This window comes from Hyaena hyaena, unplaced genomic scaffold (genome assembly GCF_003009895.1).
Source record: "Hyaena hyaena isolate Hyena2069 unplaced genomic scaffold, ASM300989v1 scaffold_182, whole genome shotgun sequence".
Lineage (NCBI taxonomy): Eukaryota > Metazoa > Chordata > Mammalia > Carnivora > Hyaenidae > Hyaena > Hyaena hyaena.
The window spans coordinates 855,993-878,452 of record NW_024080814.1 but is presented as its reverse complement, the minus strand read 5'-3'; the positions used below and the strand labels follow the sequence as shown (position 1 = coordinate 878,452).

General features: G+C 38.7%; 1 protein-coding gene across 1 annotated transcript in view; it reads left to right on the top strand.

The window, feature by feature from the left end:
* Positions 1-22,241, top strand: part of SMCO2 (single-pass membrane protein with coiled-coil domains 2) — a 31,192-nt gene extending 8,951 nt beyond the window's left edge. The window contains exons 4-10 of the mRNA XM_039240829.1: positions 3,665-3,801; positions 5,021-5,170; positions 8,657-8,747; positions 12,404-12,460; positions 14,373-14,429; positions 15,407-15,582; positions 21,981-22,241. Coding sequence (XP_039096760.1) covers positions 3,665-3,801; positions 5,021-5,170; positions 8,657-8,747; positions 12,404-12,460; positions 14,373-14,429; positions 15,407-15,582; positions 21,981-22,179 — 867 coding nt within the window. The 3' untranslated portion in view covers positions 22,180-22,241. The remainder of the gene's footprint in view (positions 1-3,664; positions 3,802-5,020; positions 5,171-8,656; positions 8,748-12,403; positions 12,461-14,372; positions 14,430-15,406; positions 15,583-21,980) is intronic.
* The last annotated feature ends 219 nt before the right edge of the window (positions 22,242-22,460 follow it).

The window sequence follows — 22,460 nt, the reverse complement described above, 5'->3', positions numbered from 1 at the left end:
TGTATGAACACATATGAAATGTATATATATACAATGTGTATATATATAATGTGTATGTACATATGTGTGTGTATATATATACATACATATATGCATATACCACATCTTCTTTATCCATTCATCTGTTGATGGATGCTTAAGTTGCTTCCATATCTTGGCCATTGTAAATAATGCTGCAGTAAACATAGGAAGTCTACTTATTTTGAAACCATGTATTGAGTATCTACTGTGTTTCAGGCACTGTAAAGTGTTGAGAATCTCTATTTCTCTCTGTCTAAAATCCTTTCCCCTCAGTAAGCTCACACACGAGTAGGAACTCAGACAAGAAAATGGCTCTGCGTGACCAGACCATGCTGCAAGAAGCAGATGAGCTACAAAGTACATGCAAAGCAGGTGCTGTACGGGAAGATGGCCAGGAATATGGAAACTGAGTTTTGAAGGATGAACCGCATGGAAGAAAAACATTTCAGAAAGAGGGGACATTACATGCTAAGACAAAGGGGCTAAAGAGAACTTGTGTTGGGAGAGAGAAAGAGTGGAAGAGGAGGTGTGATGAGCAGGCAAGCAGCAGGACACTAAGGAGAGGGAGACAGCACAGGATGCAGGCTGGAAGCCAGGGCGCCGGTAGGAGTCAGGAAGGGAGGAATGACCAAAGCAAAGCACTGACTGGCAGCCATGAAGATGGAGAGAAAAGGACACAGATAGGTGCTGCTGGGCTTCGACACCTCGTGGATGTGAAATGAGTACTGAAGAGGGAAAAGACTATCTCCCATGAAAATTCAAGGACTTCTTCCAGGCCTCCTGCAGAGGCATCCAGATGAATAGGGAAAACATATTGTATATCAGGGATGAGAACCTGAACAAGGTAGAGGGGAAATACAATGTGTTAAATTTTTTACTTGCCGCATTTGAGATGCCTGCGGAACACCCAAATAGAGGCATACTAGCTTTTCAAAGAGCTGCACGTAAATGGAAAGTAATGCCCTCAGGCTTTGTATTTCATGCAAGCACACTTTTAGATTGTTATTAACACACACACACACACACGCACACACACACACGCACACACACACACACACACACAGCTCTTGATTTGTTCAATCCCGAAGCTTCTAAAAAATATTTCAATTCTACTTCCAGGCTTTTGTCTCTTTTGCAGTGTATTAACCATTACAGTAACCCGATTGATGCAAACAAGAAATGTCGTTGTAGATTTTTCTGGACATGGACAGGACCCTGGAGATGATCTGGTTCAATTTTGTTCTTCCAGAACAGGAAACTGAGCTTTAGAGTGGTTAGGTGGCTCAACAGCCACAGACGGAGGTAGAACAAGGCTTAGAACTCAGGTCCTCCATATCCAATGAAGTGTTCTTTCTCAACATCAGTGTTGCTGCTGCCTTTGAATACTTTGGCAAAAGATTAGATGGGAAGAAATTGAAGTTGTGGATGTTTTTATTCACAAAGAAGTAGCTAAGATATGGAGTTATATAGTGCTTGGGAAATCTAGCCTGTTTCTCCATCTGTAAGTGTGATAATAATCCTTACCTCACTGGCAAGGTGCCACTGGGTTCTGGAAGTGACGGTGATAGGGACAAGATATTTCTTAATGTGAATCCAAGGGCTAGATATGGTGGAAATAATCACGGTCTTGGAACCAGAAAACCTACTTCAAGTTCTAGTCCACATACTTACTGGCCATGTGTATTAGTTTCCTAAGGCTGCTGTAACAGATTACCACAAATTTCATGCCTTAAAATGACACAGAATGTATTCTTTCATAGTTGTAGAGGCCAGAAGTCTGAAATCAAGGGATCAGTAGGGTCATGCTCACTCTGAAGATGCCACAGGAGAATCCATCCTGGCCTCTTCCAGTTTTGGGAGCCTCCAGGAATTCCTTGACCTGTGGCTTCTCTGTCTTCTCAAGAGAGACACCCTTTCTGTGGGTGTTTCTGTCTCTCATTAGGACACTTGCCATTGGGTTTAGGGCCTAGGTAACTCAAGATAATCTCATCTTAAGACCCTTAATTATATCTCCAAAGACTCTTTTCCAAATCAGGTCGCATTTTCAGGGTCTTAGTATTAGGACATAGACATATCTTTTGGGGGAGACCACTTAATCCACGACATCATATGACCTTGGACTAATCACTGATATGGATTCCCTAGGAGATTTCAATACCTGACTTTATCCACTCAAGTCCATCAAGGGAATGAACATAAATAGTGCACATGAAAGAAGTCTGTTAAGATTATGTGAATGTCAGTCATTCCTGTTGATGTGGCCAGTAATTTATACAGACATTTCAATGAGAGACTGATCTGCACTCCAACTTTTCCTTCTTCCAGTTTAAAAAGAGTTTTGCTGAAATACAAGAATTTCAGACCAGACTTCTTTAAAGGACAGAGAAATATTTCACAATGTAGTTACTAAAGAAGAGAAATGTTCAAAGATAAATGGTTGTTAATTGTGTGCATGAACAGAAGTGAAATACCAGAAAATGCCTTAAATGGTTTTGTAGAACAAGGCAAAGAATAAAGAAACAAAGAAATAAAATTTGTGGGTCAGACTGAAAGAGTAAGCTTCCCTCCCCTTATTATTCCTTATTATGAAAAATTTTAAATAAAATGAAAACTTAAAGAAGTATATGAGGATCAATCATATTATCCCACTTAGATTTCAAAATGGTTACTATTTGTCACATTTGCTTTATCTTTTCATTTTATTTTATTTTAGAGAGAAAGAGTGTAACCAGGAGAGAGGGTAGAGGAAAAGAGAGAGAGAGAAAGAGAGAGAGAGAGAGAGAGAGAAAATCCCAAGCAGGCTCCACTCTCAGTGCAGAGCTCAAAGTGGGGACTTGATCCCACAACCCTGGGATCACGATCTCAGCCAAAACCAAGAGTCAGATGGTCAACTGACTGAGCACCCAGGCACTCCTGCTTTATGTTTATATATGTAAATAGATTTTTTTATCCTTTTAAAAGTAGGTCAAAAACAGCATAAGACTTTATCCTTGTTTATTTCAGTCTTCAGCTCTAAAAATAAAGACTTCCTTCTGCATAACCAAGCTTCCATCTTCACATCAGGAAAATAGCAAGAATTCCATGATATAACCTAAAATTCTCAATTCTCTGAACATTGTGGTTTTTTCAATTGTCCCTCGAATGCCCATACATTCATTCATTCATTCATCCATTCATTCATCTATTCATTTTTGGTGCCAAAACCTAGAAAACGCCCATACTTTTAAAATCAGCATCTAAACAAGAGCTATGCAATGCATTCAGTTGTTTTATCTCTTTAGATTCTCTTAACATAAAACAGTCCCACCCCCTTTTATTTTTCCCTGGCAGTAACTTTTTTGGAAACCAGTATCTTGAGTAGAGTGCTAAAGTCCATGGTCAGGTGAACTTCTTTTACTTGTCAGCATTGAAAGGAGCTCTGCATGTGGACCTTGATGTTCTCTGTGTCCCTGCAGCACCTTCCTCTGTCCATAGAACAAGTGGACACGTCTGCTTATTTTATAAATGCATTAGAAGGCTCCAGCCTCCGAGAGGGCTGTGTGCTTATCCCCAGAGAAAGGGACATGAGTAGGCTAAAGAGATCATTACCTCTTGCGATAACCCCTTTTTGTTTCTGCTTTGCTTCTTTCATAACCTTTATCAGAATGTGTCAGAGCTGGAGGCGGAGCATCACCAGGACCCACAGAATGAACAGGAGGAGAAAGGAACAAATCAGCCCCAACATGAGGCTCCTCAATTGTCCACATCTCTGCAGTTTTCAGAAGAGAACATCCCTGAACTGTAAGCCTTGACACCTGCCAGAGGGATCTTTAGTAATACTTTGTGGGTATCATGCTATGTGAGTAAGTCCGTCAGAGAAAGACAAATACCATATGGTTTCACTCATATGTCAAATTTAAGAAACAAGCAAATGAACAAACAAACAAACAAACAAACAAGACAAACAGGAGAGCTCAGTTGGCTGAGCTTCTGACTCAGGGTCAGGTCAGGATCCCCCGGTTCATGAGTTTAAGCCCCGCACAGCACAACAGCACAAGCCTCGTTGCTGTCGGGCATGCAGCCCGCTTTGGATCCTCTGTTCCCCTCTCCCTCTGCCCCTCCCCCACGGCACTCTCTCTCTCAAAAATAAATAAAGTATTGTTTAAAAAGAAAGACAAAAAACCAGACTCTTAAGTACAGAGAATAAACTGGTGGTTGCCAGAAGACAGATGGGGGGCTGGGGGCTGGGTAGAATAGACAAAGGAGATAGAAGTGTACACTTACTGTGATGAGCACTGAGGAATGTATAAACTCCTTGTTCGTTACATCGTACACTTGAATCTAATCTAACACTGTGTGTTAATCATTACTTCAATTTAAAAAAAATAATATTTTGTGGGGAAGAAAATGAAAATTAGCAGAGTACTTAAGGAAAGCCTGAAAGATTTAAAAGCCATACATGTCTTAAACGTTAAGCACTCACGTGCACAAGGAACTACCTAACACATTCCAGTAAGAACACAGAGTAAGGACATTTCTAGAGAGGTAGGCAGAGCCATGGGGTTCTCTTTGCAACCTCTTCTTTAGAGTCTGGAATTAATTCATATCTCATCACTCTCAGATAATTCTCTAGATATGAAAAGCATTACAATTATCAATAGAAACGTATTGTTAAGGCCTTGGAGAGCCTTTCTCTGTTAAATAACTCTCTTCTTCCAACAAGATGCAGTCACTACCCGAACATTCATTAGGGCAGTATAATACTTAACATTCATTCCATGCAGGGAAATTAAAAATATGCCAATCTTTTTTTTTGTACTAAATGTAAGATGCATTTTATTTCCTCCAGCCTTCTGAAGATGTACTAAAATGGCTATCAAATAAATGCTCAAAATTCCTTCTTGAGGCCTAACTGCCTACCTGGCCCATTCTGGTGACAGGAGATGAATCAGCACACCAACTTGCCATTCAAAGGAAGAAGTTTTCTACCTTAAAACTGATCATAATAATATTTCTGCAGGAGTCAGGAGAACTTGTTCTTCAAGCTAAACCACTGGAATACACAGATGGGTCTACAAATGAAAGAACTGGGAGCTGATCACATAGACTGGATGGAGAAAATTAACAATATTATGCAGAAAGTAAACCTATCAGAAAACACAGTGAAGAGGTAATTTAAAATTGTCTTCTTAATGTTTATTTATTTTTGAAAGACAGATGGAGCATGAGCGGGGAGGGGCAGAGAGAGAGGGAGATACAGAATCCAAAGCAGGTTCCAGGCTCTGAGCTGACAGCAAAGAGCCAGACGTGGGGCTTGAACCCACAAACAGGAGATCATGATCTGAGCCGAAGTTGGATGCTTAACTGACTGAGCCACCCAGGAGCCCCTCACAGTGAAGAAGTAATCTTAGGGTGTTGGGTTTGGTCAGAAAATAGTGAAAATTTTCATAGCTTCAAAAACTCTGGCTTTAAGGTAGTAACATCTTTTAAAATGTCTTCAGAATAAGAAGTGCCAAGTCTTAGAATTAGAAGTCAATGCCACAGAATCGAAGCCTATGTCAAATTTATCTGTATCTTTGCTCTCACTTTTCTCAAGGAAAGAACTTCCCTCATAGGCTTTTCTTTTTGGGAGCTGTGTTAATAGTCATCAAAGGGAGGTCTTCAAGTCCCCGATAACCAGCTTTAGCCAGTGTTGTCCAAAGGGATCCAAGTAGCATGACATGAAAAAATATATATTAAAAAGTATACTTGTTAGTATATATCCGAATTTAAGTGGAAAGTTTTAAGCTGGAACAGAAACGATAAGAGTAATTGTTATTCATCTAGTCACTGGTATAAAGAGGATGGGCTTTAGAGTCAAAGGTATTCCTGCCATCAGCGTTATATAGTGTTTGGGGTACAGAGCTATCACATTTTGTTAGATTTATGCCTAAGTATTTCATGCTTTTGGTGCCATTATAAATGGTACTTAAAATTTCAATTTCTAATTATTAATTGCAAGGATACAGAAATACAATTGGTTTTTTGTATATTGGTCTTATGTCTTGTGACCTTGCTAACTCATATATTAACTCCAGTAGTTTTGTAGATTACCTGGGATTTTCCACATAGATAATCATGTCATCTGCAAGTGGAGCTTTATGTCTTCCTTTTCAATCTGCATGCCTTTTACTTCTTTTTTCTACTTTTTCTTCTTTTCTACTTCATGTATTTTTGAAAGAGAGAGAGAGAGAGAGAGAGAGAGAGAGAGAGAGAGACAGAGCATGAGTGGGGAGGAGCAGAGAAAGAGAGGGAGACACAGAATCTGAAACAGGCTCCAGGCTCTGAGCTGTCAGCACAGAGCCCAATGAGGAGCTCAAACTCAGGAATGATGAGATCATGACGTAGGCCAAAGTCAGACGCTTAACCAAGCCACACAGGTGCCCCTTTTGCTACTTTATTGTATTGGCTAGAACTTCTAGTATGATGTCGAATAGGAGGAATGACAGCAGACACTGGACATACTTACTTTGTTCTCTATCCCACAAAAAAAGCAGGAGGTGTGATGTTAGCTGTTTTGCTGGTTTTGGTTTTGCTTTGTTTTGTTTTTGAGACTGAGAAAGTGTTTTCTATTCTTAGTTTACTGAGCTGTTTTTAAAACCAGGAATGGTACTAAATTTTTCCAATAGCTTTTGGTACATCGATGAAGGATCATGTTACTTGTTTTTTGTTTGGTCATAGTCTCCTGATATGGCAAATTATAATGACTGATTTTTGGATGCTGAACCAGCCTTGAATTGCCAGAATAAACCCCACTTGGTCACGATATATTATTCTTTTTATATATTGTTGGATTCTGTTTACTAAAATAGAATTTTTGAATGCATATTAATGACAGATATTGGCCTGTGTTTTTCTTTCTTATAATGTATTAGTATCAGAAAACTTGCCTTATAGAAAAAACTGGGATATTTTCCCGGTTGTTATATATTCTGGATGAATTTGTGTAGGACTGGCATAATTTCTTCCTTAAATATTTGATTGAATTTACCAGTGAAGCCATATTGCCTGGATATTTCATTGCAGTAAAATTTTTAACTACAAATTTAATTTCTTTAATGACAGACAAGGCTACTCAGGCTACTGAACTCTCCTGTATATATTAGTGGTAGATTGTATCTTTCAAGGAATTTGCCCATTTCATGTTCCAAGTGGTAACATCTTGTCAAACTCTAGTATACCATCAACACCAAGAAATTGACCTTGAGACTATAAAGAGAACGTATGCAGATTTCACCAGTTATATGTATTCTCATTTGTGTGTGTGAATGTGTGTACAGTTTCGTGCAATTTAGTCATATGGGTAGCCTGACACAGCCACCACCACATCGAGAGTCTCAGCGGTACCATTGCACAAGACTCCTGTATAGCCACACCTATCCCCTCCCACCCACCCCTAACACCTGGCAATGACAGATCACTTCCACATGGCTATAATGATGTTATTTCATAAATGTCATATACATCAAATTATGCAGTATATATTTTTTCACTCAGCATAATTTTTTTAAGGATCATCCAAGTTGTGTGACTGTATGAATAGTTCCTTTCTTTTGTTGCTCAATAGTATTCTATGGTATGGAGAAAGAGACAGAGACAGAGAGGAGAGAGAGACAGACACAGAGACAAAGAGAGACAGAGAGTTTGGTTAACCATTCACCCATCAAAGGACAAGTGGGTAATTCCTAGCTTTTAGCTATTATGAATAAAGCTACTTTGGACATTCATATACAACTTCCTGTGTGAAAGTAAGTGTTTATTTCTCTGGGATAATTGCCCAGGAATGAAGTTGCTAGGTCATATGGTAAGTCTGTTTTTAGTTTTGACAGGAACTGCCAAGCTATTTTCTGGAGTGGCTGTCCATTGTATGTTCCCACCGCCAATGTACAACCCAATTTCTCCAGATCTTCACTAGCGTTTGGTCTTACCACTACTGGGCATCTTAGCCATTCTGATAAGTTGGTAGTAAGTACTATGTCACTGTAGCCTTGATTTGAATTTCTCTAACGGCTAATGGTACGAGGCATTCTTCCATGTGTTTATTTGCCATCTATGTATCTCCTTAGGGAAATGTCTGTGCATGTGTTTTGTTCATTTCTTCATTGGATACTTTGCTTCTTTCATGTTGAGTGTTGAGAAGTTTTCATATATGCTACATGTAAGACCTTTGCCAGGTATGTGACAAGCAAATCCACTTAACAGAGTCTTTGGCCAAACAAAAGCTTTAAATTTTGATGAGGTCCAGTTTTTAAGTGTTCCCTCTTATAGGCAGTTTATTGGTGTCAAGTCGAGAGAATCTTTGCCTAGTCCTAAGTCCCAAAGATTTTTTTTTGTTTTTTTTTCCCCTAGAAATTCAGGTGAGCTTCCATTTTAATCATTTAAATTTTCTGCTCCTGTATCCAACCTTATGCTTCTTTACTACTATCTAGATTATTATTATTATTATTATTATCTTATTTTCTTGCATTGCATTCATGACATCCATTCCAACACAACCACTACCCAAAATCCTCTTAGGTAAGAATAGGATTTCATTCTTGAAAGATCAAAAAAGATTGTCTGTTGGGTGATTTTTCTTAATCCATGTGACTTACTCCATCTCTTGGTCTGTTTGCAGCTTATTGAATGAGGTGATGTCCCTGGAGGGCCAAATTGAAAAGCTGGAGTCACAAAAGGACTTTGACCCTGATAAGGGGGCAAACATTGAGGTCAGCTGGAGGCATGGGAGAGACAATCTGGGAGGTTATGTGGACACTGCCACCTTTTCCCACCCCTTCTATTGTTTAACAGGTCATAAGAAGAATTAAAACCCACCTTTTGTCACAAGGAGGAATGCTCTCTGGGTGGTCAGTTCATGTGGGTACCACCAGTTTTATCCTCTGACACAAAAGGCTAGACTTTTTTTTTTAAAGTTATTTTATTTTATATTTTTGAGATACAGAGTGTGAGCAGGGAAGGGGCAGACACACACACACACACACACACAGAATCCACAGCAGGCTCCAGGCTCTGAGCTGTCAGCACAGAGTCTGATGTGGGACTTGAACCTATGGACTCAAGATCATGACCTGATCCGAAGCTGGATGCTCAACTGACTGAGCCACCAGGCGCCCCTAAACCAGTTGGGCTTTCTCTACCAGCCAATCAGTTAGACAGGCTTACATCTGGATGCCATGTTAAGACAATGATGAGTACCTTAAGGGAGGACTTGCATCCAGTACCTAACAGTACAGAGAAGACACCCAGGAATTGAATATTTGTGAGCAATTGCATCCTTAAAATGAAAGATATATTTGTGTTCAGCTTTGATGCCTTCATGAAGAGTTCTTATGTTGGTTTTTACAATCTCCAGTTTTTCTATTGTTTTCCTGCCTTGCATTTCCTAAAGACTCTTTTCTGAGAAAAATTTAATTCCCCCATTTTAAAGAGTATAGAATGTTAGAAAGGCAGTAACCAACTTTGGATAAGAATTAGACCTCAGAACTCTGGCTGATAGAATTTCTAAAGAAATTCTCTAAGAAAGGAAAAAAAAAAATCTGGTGCCTAGCTACTTCCTTTTATTGAAATCACCAGCCTCTGCTTTAACTTAAGCCAAAAAGCTTACATTTAAGTGGATTTGGGGGAAATAAAGAAAAAATGTCTCTTTTATTGTAGGAAGGCAATGTTTATTTAGACCCTTCACATATTAAAAGCCATCTACGGATCAGCATAGATTTAAAGCCAGGGGGGGAAATTACTTTTGGGCATGATTTAGTTCAAAACTTTGAAGCAGCAACGTCACTTAGAGCTAGTTGAAAAACCAAAAGTTTTTTTTCACTATCCTTGGGCTTTGGAAATTGCAAACTATGAAAAAAAGGGAAGGGGATAAAGGCCAAGAATTATTCTGCCTTGGGAAATTTCCTCCAAAGTCAGCTGTGTTACAGGGATGTGAATTTCAGCAGGAGGTAAGGAGGGATAGGGTGAGATGTGATGAGAAAGATAGAAGAGAACAAAAATAAATGAAAGTGAGACTTAAAACACAAAACAACAGAGGCTTGGGATAATATGAAAAAGAAAGGCATGACAAATACATCAGGAGATTCTCTATACAGAAGATGCCCAGCTTTGTATGCACTTAAGAAAAAAAACCGGCACGACTTAAAAATTAAAAACCCCTCAACTATCCACCGGCTGGCATGTGGATGAACTGTGCTACAGGTGCTAGGATAGAATACTACTCAGCAATAAAAGGGCTGGACTTCTTACTCATTCAACGTGAATGAATCTCAAATGCATTATGCCGAGTGAAGGAAGCCAGATCCAAAGGATTTTACAGAGTTCACGATTCCATCTGCATCGCGTTCTGAAAAAGGCAAAACTATATGAACAGAAAAGAGACCTGTGGTTGCTGGGGTTGTGTCGGCAAAGGGAGAAGGGAACTGATAAAGGGGCACAAGGAAATTTGAGGTGTGATGGAAATATTCTGTACCTTGTTGTGCTGATGATTATGTCAAAATTCATAGAACTGTAGACTTTTATTTCGTTTTATTTTAAATATGCATTTTTATGTATTTATTGTACACCTATTGTGTATATATGTATTTATTTTGAGAGAGCATGCATGCAAGAGAGCGAGCACGAGTAGAGGAAGGGCAGAGAGAGAGGGAGAGAGAATCCCAAGCAGGCTCCACACTGTCAGTGTGAGCCTGATGCAGGGCTCGAATTCACAAACCATGAGATCATGACCTGAGCTGAAATAAAGAGTCATATGCTTAACTGATGGACCCACTCAGGTGCCCCCAGGAACTATACACTTTTATATTTTTATTTCAAAGTGTACTTATGTATTTTGAGAGAGAGAGAGCACAAGCAGGGTGGGAGCAGAGAGAGGGGGGAGAGAGAGAGAGAGAGAGAGAGAGAGAGAATCTCAAGCAGGCTCCATGCTGTCAACATAGAATCTGATGTGGGGTTTGAACTCATGAACAGCGAGATCATGACCTGAGCTGAAGCCGAGGGTCAATCTGTCACTTAACCAACTGAGCAAGCCAGGCACCCCTGTACACTTTTAAAAAGTGAGTTTTACTGTATTTAAATTATACCCCAATGCACGTGACTTTTAAAAGTGGATGCCAGGGGGGTGCCTGAGGGGCTCAGTTGTTAAGTGACAGACTTTAGCTCAGGTTATGATCTCACAGTTCATTGAGTTCTATGCCAATGGCACAGAGTCTGCTTGGGATTCTCTCTCTGTGTATCTCTCTGTCTCCCTCTCTGCCTCTTTCCCACTTGCACTTTCTTTCATTCAAAAATAAATAAATAAACTTAAAAAATAATCCTTTAAAATAAATAAAGAAAAATAAAAATGGACACAAGGTTTTTCCTCAATAAGTCTAAATAGTGATACAAAAGGCTGCGTAAAAACAATTGCAGTCATACAATGAATAAGAAACTTTAAATATAATTATCACAGAAACACAGTCAATATGAATGGCTATAAGTTTACTCTGATGAAGAGAAAGTGAAGATTGTTAGAAATATAGAAACAGCAGTCAAGCAAAGTGTGGGCAAATCAAAGGAGAAATATATTAATAAAATTAAAATACTATCACACGTGTTTCCTCATTTATGTCTCATAAAGAAGTGGAATGGCTCAGAAAGGCATGAAAGCAGGAAAGATCAGAGGGAAAGATTGGTAAAATCACCTAACACACACACACACACACAGACACACACACACACACACAGACACACACACACAGCGGAAACAAATTTAAAGACTTTTATAGTGGAGAAAGGACTTTGGGGTTGCCTGATATTTAACCCCTAAATCCACAAAGCTTTCTGAAATCTCCATATCAACATCTAAACTTTCAATCTGAGATTGACTCCTATCTGTTCTTAATCTTCTGAGAGATCTTATCTTCTATCTTATCTCAGATGAGTACTGTGCTAAGATATTTACTATATAAATAAACCAGGATACCAACTAAAATGCGATTGTAATATCACAGCTCCTTTCTAAATAACAAAGTCATACAATTCAGGGGTTGGTGATGAATGAGCTTGGTAAAAAAAAAAAAAAAAAAAAAGGTGTAGACTATATGTTCTCTAGAAACTGGTTCAGGGTAAATGCTCATTCCATGTATCTAATCAGCACAATGCCTAGCCCAAGGGCCACTTACATAGGATGTGGCCAACTCAATTCTTGTTAATTTGACTTAATGTTGATTTTGGAGATAGCACCCAGAGCAGTACTGAAAAAACAGTTGCTATTAAGTCTCAAGCTTTTTGATCATGAATGAGCTTTCTTCCAGAAATCGTCTTCGTTTTGTTTTAATTCCATACATCATACATTATAACTTTTGATTTATGCCATTTTGTTTTAAAGGAGAAGATCATGGAAATTAAAAAGCAATTAGAAGAAATGGATAACAAATGTGTCCAGGTAATGATAAAATGGCATTACAATTAAGGAAGAAAAACAGGTCTTCCAGGCAATCTCAGATTTAGAGAATTTTAGTGACTGGAATCCAAAATTCGATGAAAGATAGACTCAGCATTTTAGACCCTAGCATGGAACTGTCTTATAGCCTTTACCCTCATGTTTGCAGGAGAAAAGCGTAACTCAAAAACATGACATGATTTGCCCACATTTCCAGATGAAAAAAACCAGTCTTGTTCTTGCTTGCCCATTAAAAAAAAGAAAAAGTATATGTATTTTTTCTAACAAAAGTAATACATGCTTATTTTAATAATTGAAATGTAGAACTATTTCATATGAAAAACGAAAACTAGGGGTGCCTGGGTGGCTCAGTCATGTAAGCGTCTGACTTTGGCTCAGGTCATGATCTTGTGGTTTGTGAATTCGAGTCTCACTCAGGCTCGGAGCTTTCAGCAGAGCTGTCACAGAGCCTGTTTGAGATTCTGTGTCTCCCTCCCTCTGTCCCTCTCTCTCTTGCTCTCTCTCTCCTCTCTCTCTGTCTGCCTCTCTCTGGCTCATGTTTTGTCTCTCTCTCTCTCAAAAGTAAACAAACATCTTTTAAAAAATGAAAAATAACCCCAATCCCTCAAAGATAAACACAGTAAACATTTTACCATATTTATGTTCTTCCAAATTTTTCTATACATGTATCTACATGTTGTTGCAATTTTAATTGGATTATACTACATATAGTTTTGCAACTTGGCTGTTTTTCACTTACCATTTTTCTTCAGCAACTTTCTATGCCACTACATGTCAGTTTTACCTTTTCACTGTTTATATAATGCAGGATTTGATTTTTGGATTTATAAAATGTATTTCATTGGATATTTGGAGCCTTATAACAAATGTTTGCTATTATAAGCTTTGCCTCAGAAATCTGTATCTTTGCTTGCTTTTGCAAGTACCTGTTTAAGAAAAATTTCTAGAAATGGCATCTCTAAATCCCAGAACACTGTTCTTCCTACTATAGCTCTGCCTTTCAAAGTCTCCTGCAAGTCTATTATAGAATGATTACTTAAAAACCTTTTAAAGAGTTATTTATTCCTGACATATGTATAATTGGGATTTATGTCTTAGAAGGTTTGCATTCAGCCTCTTTAAAAAAAATTTTTTTTAACATTTATTTATTTTTGAGAGACAAAGCATGAGCAGGGGAGGGACAGAGAGAAAGGGAGACACAGAATCCAAAACAGGCTCTAGGCTCTGAGCCGTCAGCATAGAGCCCAACGCGGGGCTGGAACCTGTGAACTGTGAGATCATGACCCGAGCGAAAGTCAGATGCTTAACCGACTGAGCCACTCAGGTGCCCCACTGCCAGCCTGTCTCTAGAACTAACTGGTAGGAACCAACCAAAACCATATGCTGTCTCTACCTGATGACCTGTAGGAGACAGGAAGAAAAGAGGAATCAGACATTTTTTGTGGATAGCTCTTTTGCTAACCTATAAAGTCCAAATATTCAAATTAATATGAGAATGTATACTCATACATTATAAGTTTTAAGATATTTAAAAGAAATACAATTTCCTTTTTTTCTCCGAAACATAGTTTATCCAACTACTGTCTTGGAAGCTTTTTAAAGCACAAGGAAAGAATAATGAATAGAGAAAAAGATGATTTATAATAAGCTGCTATTGTACAAACTTATATTTCTAAAATGTTAAGAATAACTATGCTTATCTTTTGGTTGTTCCTCCTGAAATTTATCATGATTATACTATGAATTTGCTGTAAGAGGAAGGATTTTATTGAATAAAAGTAAGTTCCAAAGAAGCCGCTTTACGACAAAGTGGTGTCAAAATGAGTGATGTATTCTGGTATAAACCAGAAAAACATAATTTCCATTTCACTCAGAATTGTGCGTGTCTTTTCAGGAAGATGCTTGTAATGAAGCTCATGAATTAAAGGAGAAACTCATTGCAAGAATAAAGGTAAGATTGCACAGTTATGCAAGTTCAAATAATGATAACGTCTAAATATAGGGAGGATTCTTTCTCTAGAAGTTGAGATTATGCCACATAGTCTTCTCTCTCTCTTTCCTTATCATTTTTTTCTGCCTTTCCTGGGCCTCTTCTTTGGGCCAGCAGGACGCCTCACAGGTCTGGTGTCCTCCCTGGATCTCACAGCTCTGTGCTTCCACGTCTCCTCCATTCAGAGCTTATCCTCCATGTTGACAAATTATGTATTCTTCAAGGCTCAGCTCAAATGTCATCTAGTCCCCCAGACCTCCCCTAAACTCCCTTACCAAAAAAACTGCCTCCATATCTGAACCTTTCCCACAAGATCTTAACCTGTCACTTGTTCAGAGATGCCTAATCGTCCCACCTCTAGAGTAGATGTCCCACCAACAAACCTCGGCTGCTCTATCTCATCACCTTATTTATTTTCTCTTTAGCGTGTATCCTAGTCTATAATGCCTTATCTAATTTAGTGGTTTATTGTTTATCTCCCAGCTCCTATAAACATGCATACGATTCCTTATCCATTTGGTTTACAAATACACATGTAATAGGATGCACATTCCTTATCTATTTTGTTAACCATAATATCCTAGAATAGTGTCTGGCAGGAGTCACTTAATATGTTTTGCATAGATGAACAAATTGAACAGATGAACTCAATACAAGGATAATTATCTTCCTACATGAATGACCCAATGGTTAAAGATTAGCGTGTGGGTTTCCTTTAATTTTCTACCATGATGCTACCTCATTTTGTGAGTGTGTAAGTCTCTTTCCATTAGGTGGGTGTGCACCTGCCCATGATCTCCTCATGAGACTCCTGTGTGATTGGCAGCGTGGGCTCCTGAGGTGTTCTGGAGGAAAAGCACTCTGCATCATCTACAATAAGACTAGCAGAACTCTAAAATCATTGTTTTAAATGATAGTTGATTGCTATTTTTTCCCAGAACTTTTACAAAAATATGACTCTGCTGAATACAAAGCTGGGGATATATCAAATGCAAGAAGGGAAAACAGACTCTCAGAGTCCTGAAGAAACAGGTATGGAAGAAAGAGAGTCTCTGCATCCTCAGGCTCCATCCCCCGCTTTAGCGGAGAACGCACCTTCCAGCATTACAATGTGGTAAGTCAGAGAAAGGGGCCTTTGGGGCTGGACAAAGGCCCCCAAATGTATGAACCATAGTACGATGAGTTGTTGCAAGGATTAACTAAAAATCTGTTTTAGCTTCATTTATAAATTATTTATTCTTGTTCTTTAAAAGTCTATTTGTTTATTGGAGTTGTAGTGTTTTTCATATTATTTTCAGACATGGAGCTATTGCATTAGATCTAAAGATACAGATATATATTTCTGTATTATTGCTTTAGGTAATATGTATATATACAGCTATGTATATATACATCTTAGGATGGTGTCTGCAAGGTATGATGCAGCCGCCTCCACCAAACGAACATAGCTGCTAGGCAGATTTGAAAACCTTTGTTCATTAGACAAGATGCTTCTCTCCTGTATGGTATTAAAGACATACCTACTAGCAAATTCTGACTCTTTGGATCCCTTTCTGAAGATGACACACCATCACGTATACCTGGAGCAGTACCCTCCTCTAAGAAAACTTATCTGATTCTTTATCCCCAGCTACCAATCCAAGTAGAATGTTCAGCAACCTCTCTTGTGAGTACACTATGCCTTGCACATAATCCTGACATAGAACCCACAGTATATTATGGCAATTACATTATTTTACTTTATTATTTTTAAATGTTTATTTATTTATTTTGAGAGAGAGTGAGAGAAAGAGAACATGAGTGTGAGACGGACAGAGAGAGAGAGAGAGAGAGATTGAGAGAGAGGGAGAGAGAGAGAATCCCAAGCAGGCTCCCTGCTGTCAGCACAGAGCCTGATGCAGGGCTCGATCTCACACTCTGAGATAATGACCTGAGCCAAAATCAAGAGTCAGATGCTTAACTGACTGTAACACCCAGTGCCACATGCAATTATATTATTTAAATCTGTCTCCTTCTGGGGCGCCTGGGTGGCTTAGTCGGTTAAGCGTCTGACTTTCGCTTGGGTCATGATCTTGCGGTTCGTGGGTTCGAGCCCCGCGTCAGGCTCTGTGCTGACAGCTCAGAGCCTGGAGCCTGTTTCAGTCTGTGACTCCCTCTCTCTCTGACCCTCCCCTGTTCACGCTGTCTCTCTCTCTCTCTCCTAGAAATAAATAAAACATTAAAAAAAAATCTGTCTCCTTCTAATAATCCATGAGCTGAAGCCAGGGATTTTAATCATTTTGAGACATGGAATATAAAACATCTTCACCATGCTTAACAGATATTAAACTGCTAAGTAAGTAAGTGAGGAGTGATGTCAATGAAAATAGCGGCATAAAGACCCCAGAAAATTTCCTCCTCCATAAAGTCAGTGAGAGAGCTTGAAAAAAAATAGAATCACCTTTTTCAGAACCATGAAAATTAAGGATTTAGTGTCCAGAATATATAAAGAACTTTTACAACTCAATAACAAAAAGAGAAACAGTCCAATATTCTAAATGAGCAAATGACTTGAATAGACATTTCTTCAAATAAGATACACAAATGGCCAATAAGCACATACAAAGATATTCAACACCATCGGTCATTAGAGAAAGGCAAATCAGAACCATGTGATACCACTTTATGTCTCTACAATAATGATAATTAAAAGAACAGGCAACAACAAGCATTGGAGAGGATATGGAGAAATTAGAACCCTCAGACATTGACAATGGGATTATAAAATGGTGCAGTCACTTTGGAAAACAATTTGGCTGTTTCTGAAAATGTTCAATGAAGAGCTATCATCTGACCCACTCCTAGGTATGCACCCAGAAGAACTGAAAATATATGTCTACATGAAAACCTGTACACGAATGTTCATAGCACCATTGTTCATAATAGCTAAAAAGTAGAAACAATGCAAATATGCATTAACTGATGAATAGGTAAACAAAATGTGCCATATCCGTTCAATGAAGTATCGTTCATCCACAAAGAAAGAACAAAGTACTAACACATGCTACAACACTAATGACCCTTGCAAACATTATGCTAAGTGAACGAAGTCAGACACAAAAGACCACATATTATATGATTCCATTCCTGTGAAATGTTCAACATAGGAAAATCCGTGTAGGCAGGAAGTAAATGAATAGTTGTCAGGCTTTAGATAAAGTAGAGGGAATAGGGAGTGGCTGTTCATGGGTACATTCTTTTTGGGGTGATGAAAACTTCCTGGAATTAGAGCATGGTGATGGTTGTACAACCCTGTGAATAAACTAAAAGCCACTTTCAAGGGTAAATTTTATGGCATGCAAATTATATCTCAAAGAAACAGAAAAAAGTAAACATCTTTTTATCATCACTTGCCTACATTAAATGGGCAGATTACAGTTACATTGAGTTGCCATCTTTCATCACATCATTACATTCTAGTTAAGATTGCCTAACACTTTGACTAATTTCTTGTCTACGAATTGGAAACATACTGGTTCCATTGAAGCATATTTATACATCATATTTTTGAGGAGGTTTATGTATCAATTTTGCTATTTTTAGGCTCAGAGGGGACCTCTCCCTGGCATCCTCAGTTCCCTTATAGACTTTCCACTAACAATGTGAACATTTTTGAAAAGAATAAAGGTTTTATGCATGGCAAGTCTTGAAAAATAAAAAATATAAATGAATAGATAAACAGCATTAAAAAGTCAAAAGAATATTTTTATTCTTTAAAGAATGTAAATTCAAAATGAATAAAATATTTAACGACCCTAATATTTGGTTCTATACAGGCTATATGAAAAAAAGGATCTTGAATTAGTAGCTATGATTAGTTCAGAAAAATGTCTGAACTTTTAAAAATTTCACATTAATAAAATTAATAAAAATAAACATTACACATGTTCTTTTAATTGTTTAATAATAGAAAATCTGAAAAATATTTTGTTATAAAATGAACTATTGGGACCTCACCAAGATAAAAAGCTTCTGCCTTGCAAAGGAAACAATCAACAAAACTAAAAGGCAACTGGATGGAGAGGGAAAAGATAGTTGCAAATGCCATATCAGATAAAGGGCTCGTATCCAAAATCAATAAAGAACTCACCAAACTCCACATCCAAAAACAAGTAATGGGAAGAAGACATGAATAGACACTTTTCCAAAGAAGACATCCAGATGGCCAACAGACTCATGAAACAATGTTCAACATCATTCATCAGAGAAATACAAATCAAAGCCACACTGAGATACTACCTCACGCCGACCAGAGTGGCTAAAATGAACAACTCAGGAAACAACAGATGCTGGCGAGGATGTGGAGAAATGGAAACCTCTTCCACTGCTGGTGGGAATGCAAACTGGTGTGGCCGCTCTGGAAATCAGTGGGAGGTTCCTCAAAAAATTAACACTAGAACTACCCTATGAGCCAGCAATAACACTGCTAGGAATTTACCCAAGGGATACAGAAGTGCTGATGCACAGGGGCACATGTACCCCAATGTTCATAGCAGCACTTTCAACAATAGCCAAATTATGGAAAGAGCCCAAATGTCCATCAAATGATGAATGGATAATGAAGATGTGGTTTATATATACAATGGAATACTACTTGGCAACAAGAAGGAATGAAATCTGGCCATTTGCAGCAATGTGGATGGAACTGGAGGGTATTATGCTAAGTGAATAAGTCAGTCAGAGAACGACAGATATCACATGTTTTCACTCATATGTGGATCTTGAGAAACTTAACAGAAGACCATGGGGGAGGGGAAGGGGCAAAAAGTTACAAATAGAGAGGGAGGGAGGCAAACCACAAGATACTCTTAAATACAGAGAATAAACTGAGGGTGGATGGGGGGTGGGGGAGAGGTGAAAGTGGGTGATGGGCATTGAGGAGGGGCACTTGTTGGGATGAGCACTGGGTGTTGTATGGAAACCAATTTGACAATAAATTATATTTTTAAAAAAGAAGGAACTCAAGTATTAGACTACTGTGTGATTAAGAAATAAAGTTTTGTTGTGTTAAGCCACTTAAAAAATATTTTGTTTTATTGACTTGTAAATAAAAATCAAACCATTTTGTAGTGTTAAGAAATAAATCTGAACCTAACCCCACCTGGAGTGTTCACTTAAGGAAAGAAAAAATTGGAGAACACACTCTAAACCAATAAGAAAGAATGAAATCTGGCCATGTGTAGCAACCTGGATGGAACTTGAGGGTGTTACGCTGAGCGAAATAAGTCAGGCAGAGAAGGACAGCTACCATATGTTTGCACTTATAAGTGGATCCGGAGAAACTTAATGGAGGACCATGGGGGGAGGAGAAGGGGAAAAATAGTGGGGGAGAAAGAGGGAGACAAACCATGAGAGACTCTTGAGTACTGAGAACAAACTGAGGGCAGATGGGGGAGAGGGGAAGGGGGTGATGGGCATGGAGGAGAGCACTTGTTGCAATGAGCACTGGGTGTTATATGGAAACCAACTTGACAATAAACTATGAAAGAAAAAAAATTTTTTTAATTTTTTAAAAAATTTCCTTCTAGAGAAAAAAATAACAAACAAAATAAAACAAAACAAACAAAAACTAAGAAAGAAAGAAATAGAAAGAGAAACAAAGAAAGAAGGGAAGGAAGGAAGGAAGGAAGGAAGGAAGGAAGGAAGGAAGGAAGGAAAAGGAAGGAAAAAAGAAACAAAACTTAGCTGATTATAGGGGCATCTAGGTGGCTCAGTCAGCTGTGCATGCAGCTCTTGATTTCGACCCAGCTCATGATTTGAGGGTTATGAGATTAAGTCCCGCATCAGGCTCTGTGATGTGCAGGGAGCCTGCTTAAGATTCTCCCTCTCCCCCTCTACCGCTCGTGCTTGCTCCCTAAAAAAACTTAGCTGTTTATAGTAGGATGCTGTGATTATAACTTTTTCGTTTCTCTGTTTTTCATATTATCTGTGATTTTAAAAAATGATTTCTCTTTTAAAAAATAATGTTAGGGGTGCCTGGGTGGCTCAGTCGTTTAGGTGTCTCCACTTCAGATCAGGTCATGATTACACAGTTCCTGAGTTCGAGCCCCACATTGGGCTCTGAGCTGACAGTTCAGAGCCTGGAGCCTGCTTTGGATTCTGTGTCTCCCTCTCTCTCTGTTCCTCCTCTGCTTGCACTCTGTCTCTCTCACAAATAAATAAACATAAAAAAGTAAAAAAAAAAAAATAATGTTAGGGGTGCCTGGGTGACTCAATTAGTTTAGCCTCCTACTTCAGCTCAGGTCATAATCTCACCATTTGTGAGTTCAAGCCCTGCATCAGTCTTTCTGCTGTCAGTGCAGAGCCTGCTTGGGAAACTGTCCCCTCCTCTCTCTCTTCCTCCCAAACTGGTCCTCTCTCTGTCTCTCTCCCTGTCTCTCTCTGTCTCTGTCTCTCTCTCAAAAATAATCATTAAAAAATAATGTTAAAATGTGTTTCTTTGAAAATGTACCAGTTTGGTCCTTTCAAAGATGATTGGTTTTGGAGTTTAGGAAGAACGGTGTTTACTTACTAGCTGTGTTTTTGTAGTGAGTCGTTTTTCTTTTGCTAAGAAAGAATACATCTAGACTTAGCACTTCTTGAGGGCAGGGCATCTCTGCTTCATCTTAGCAGCCTCTTCTGACTAGAGTACTCTTAAAAGCATTGGCTCCTTAATAAATGTGTGAAACAGAAGCAATTATTTGTGTAACTACCAAAAGACAGCCAGTGGCAATAATGCCAAGCACCTGGCTCAGGTGTGCAAAATCCACTGAATTGGAGCACAAACTAGATCCGTAGCTGGCTTTAACTGCGCTTTCGATTTTCTCTTCTGAAATATATTGTTGATGGTAATTATCTCCAGGTAACTGGATTATCTGGGACATTCCTTTCTTTCTTTCTTTGTGTTTTTCTGGATCTTCCAGATCTTCTGCCCTGATCATGTATTGCATGTATAATTGGAAAATGATAATGCAAGGATTTAAAAGCAAATAAAATCCACTGTAGGTACAGCCTCGAAGTAGGAGTCCTTAAAGATGAGAAAGTTTCTATTGCTTTAAAAAGGGTAATCAGGTGCCAGGACAAAACGAGTGATAGAGCTGGATTCCATTTATCACATTGTAGTTTACATCACCAGGGAAATCTACCTGCCTGTCCTTTTATTCCCCCCAAATCGGCATCATTTACCTCACAAGTGAGGTCTTTACCTCAATAATCTGCTAGTGTGTGAGAAGAACATTTTTAAGAAAGAGCCTCATAATATCCAGGGTTTCATTGTTTCGTGGCCATAGAACCTTAGAATTTCAGCTCTAGTCCTAGAATGGACCTAAGTGCTCATCTATTCTAAGCTCCTTCTTTGGCGGATATTAACTGAGGTCAAGAGAAGTTCAGTTACTTCCTTGCAGTCATAGAACCACCTGGGTGGAGGAACCAGGAATCACATCAGTGTGGTTTTCTGTGCAACGTTCTTAACACAGATGCTTTCTTTTCTTGTAGGAAACGTGCACTGAGGATTTTCATCACGTTTTATGTCCTCACCTTCACTGGACTTTCATGTTATATACTATTTTTTGATGCTACGTTTCTCTTTGAAAGCCTGCTCCCCACAATGCTTGGGCGCTGCAGAATGTGGGAACTACGGGAGGTCATCGCGCCTTTCTTGAACTTGGAAGTGGAAGACTTGTTACCCTCCTAAAGATATAGAAGTTACTGTTACCCTACTGACGTTCTCCTTAATAAAATTCTGGCTGTTCTTGTATTATGGTGGTTGATGTATTTTTCAAAAAATACTATTGCGTGTTCAGCAAAGGATATTATAGTTATATGGAAATTGGTTGCTCACAGACAGAAAAAATGAAAACAGTTTATCTTTACCTTATGACTCAACAATTACTTCTTGAATCATTCCACAGGTTGTTTAAACATTGACTTCAAGCTACTAGCCTCTCTGGCCCTGAGAGCATGGAGACTATCAAG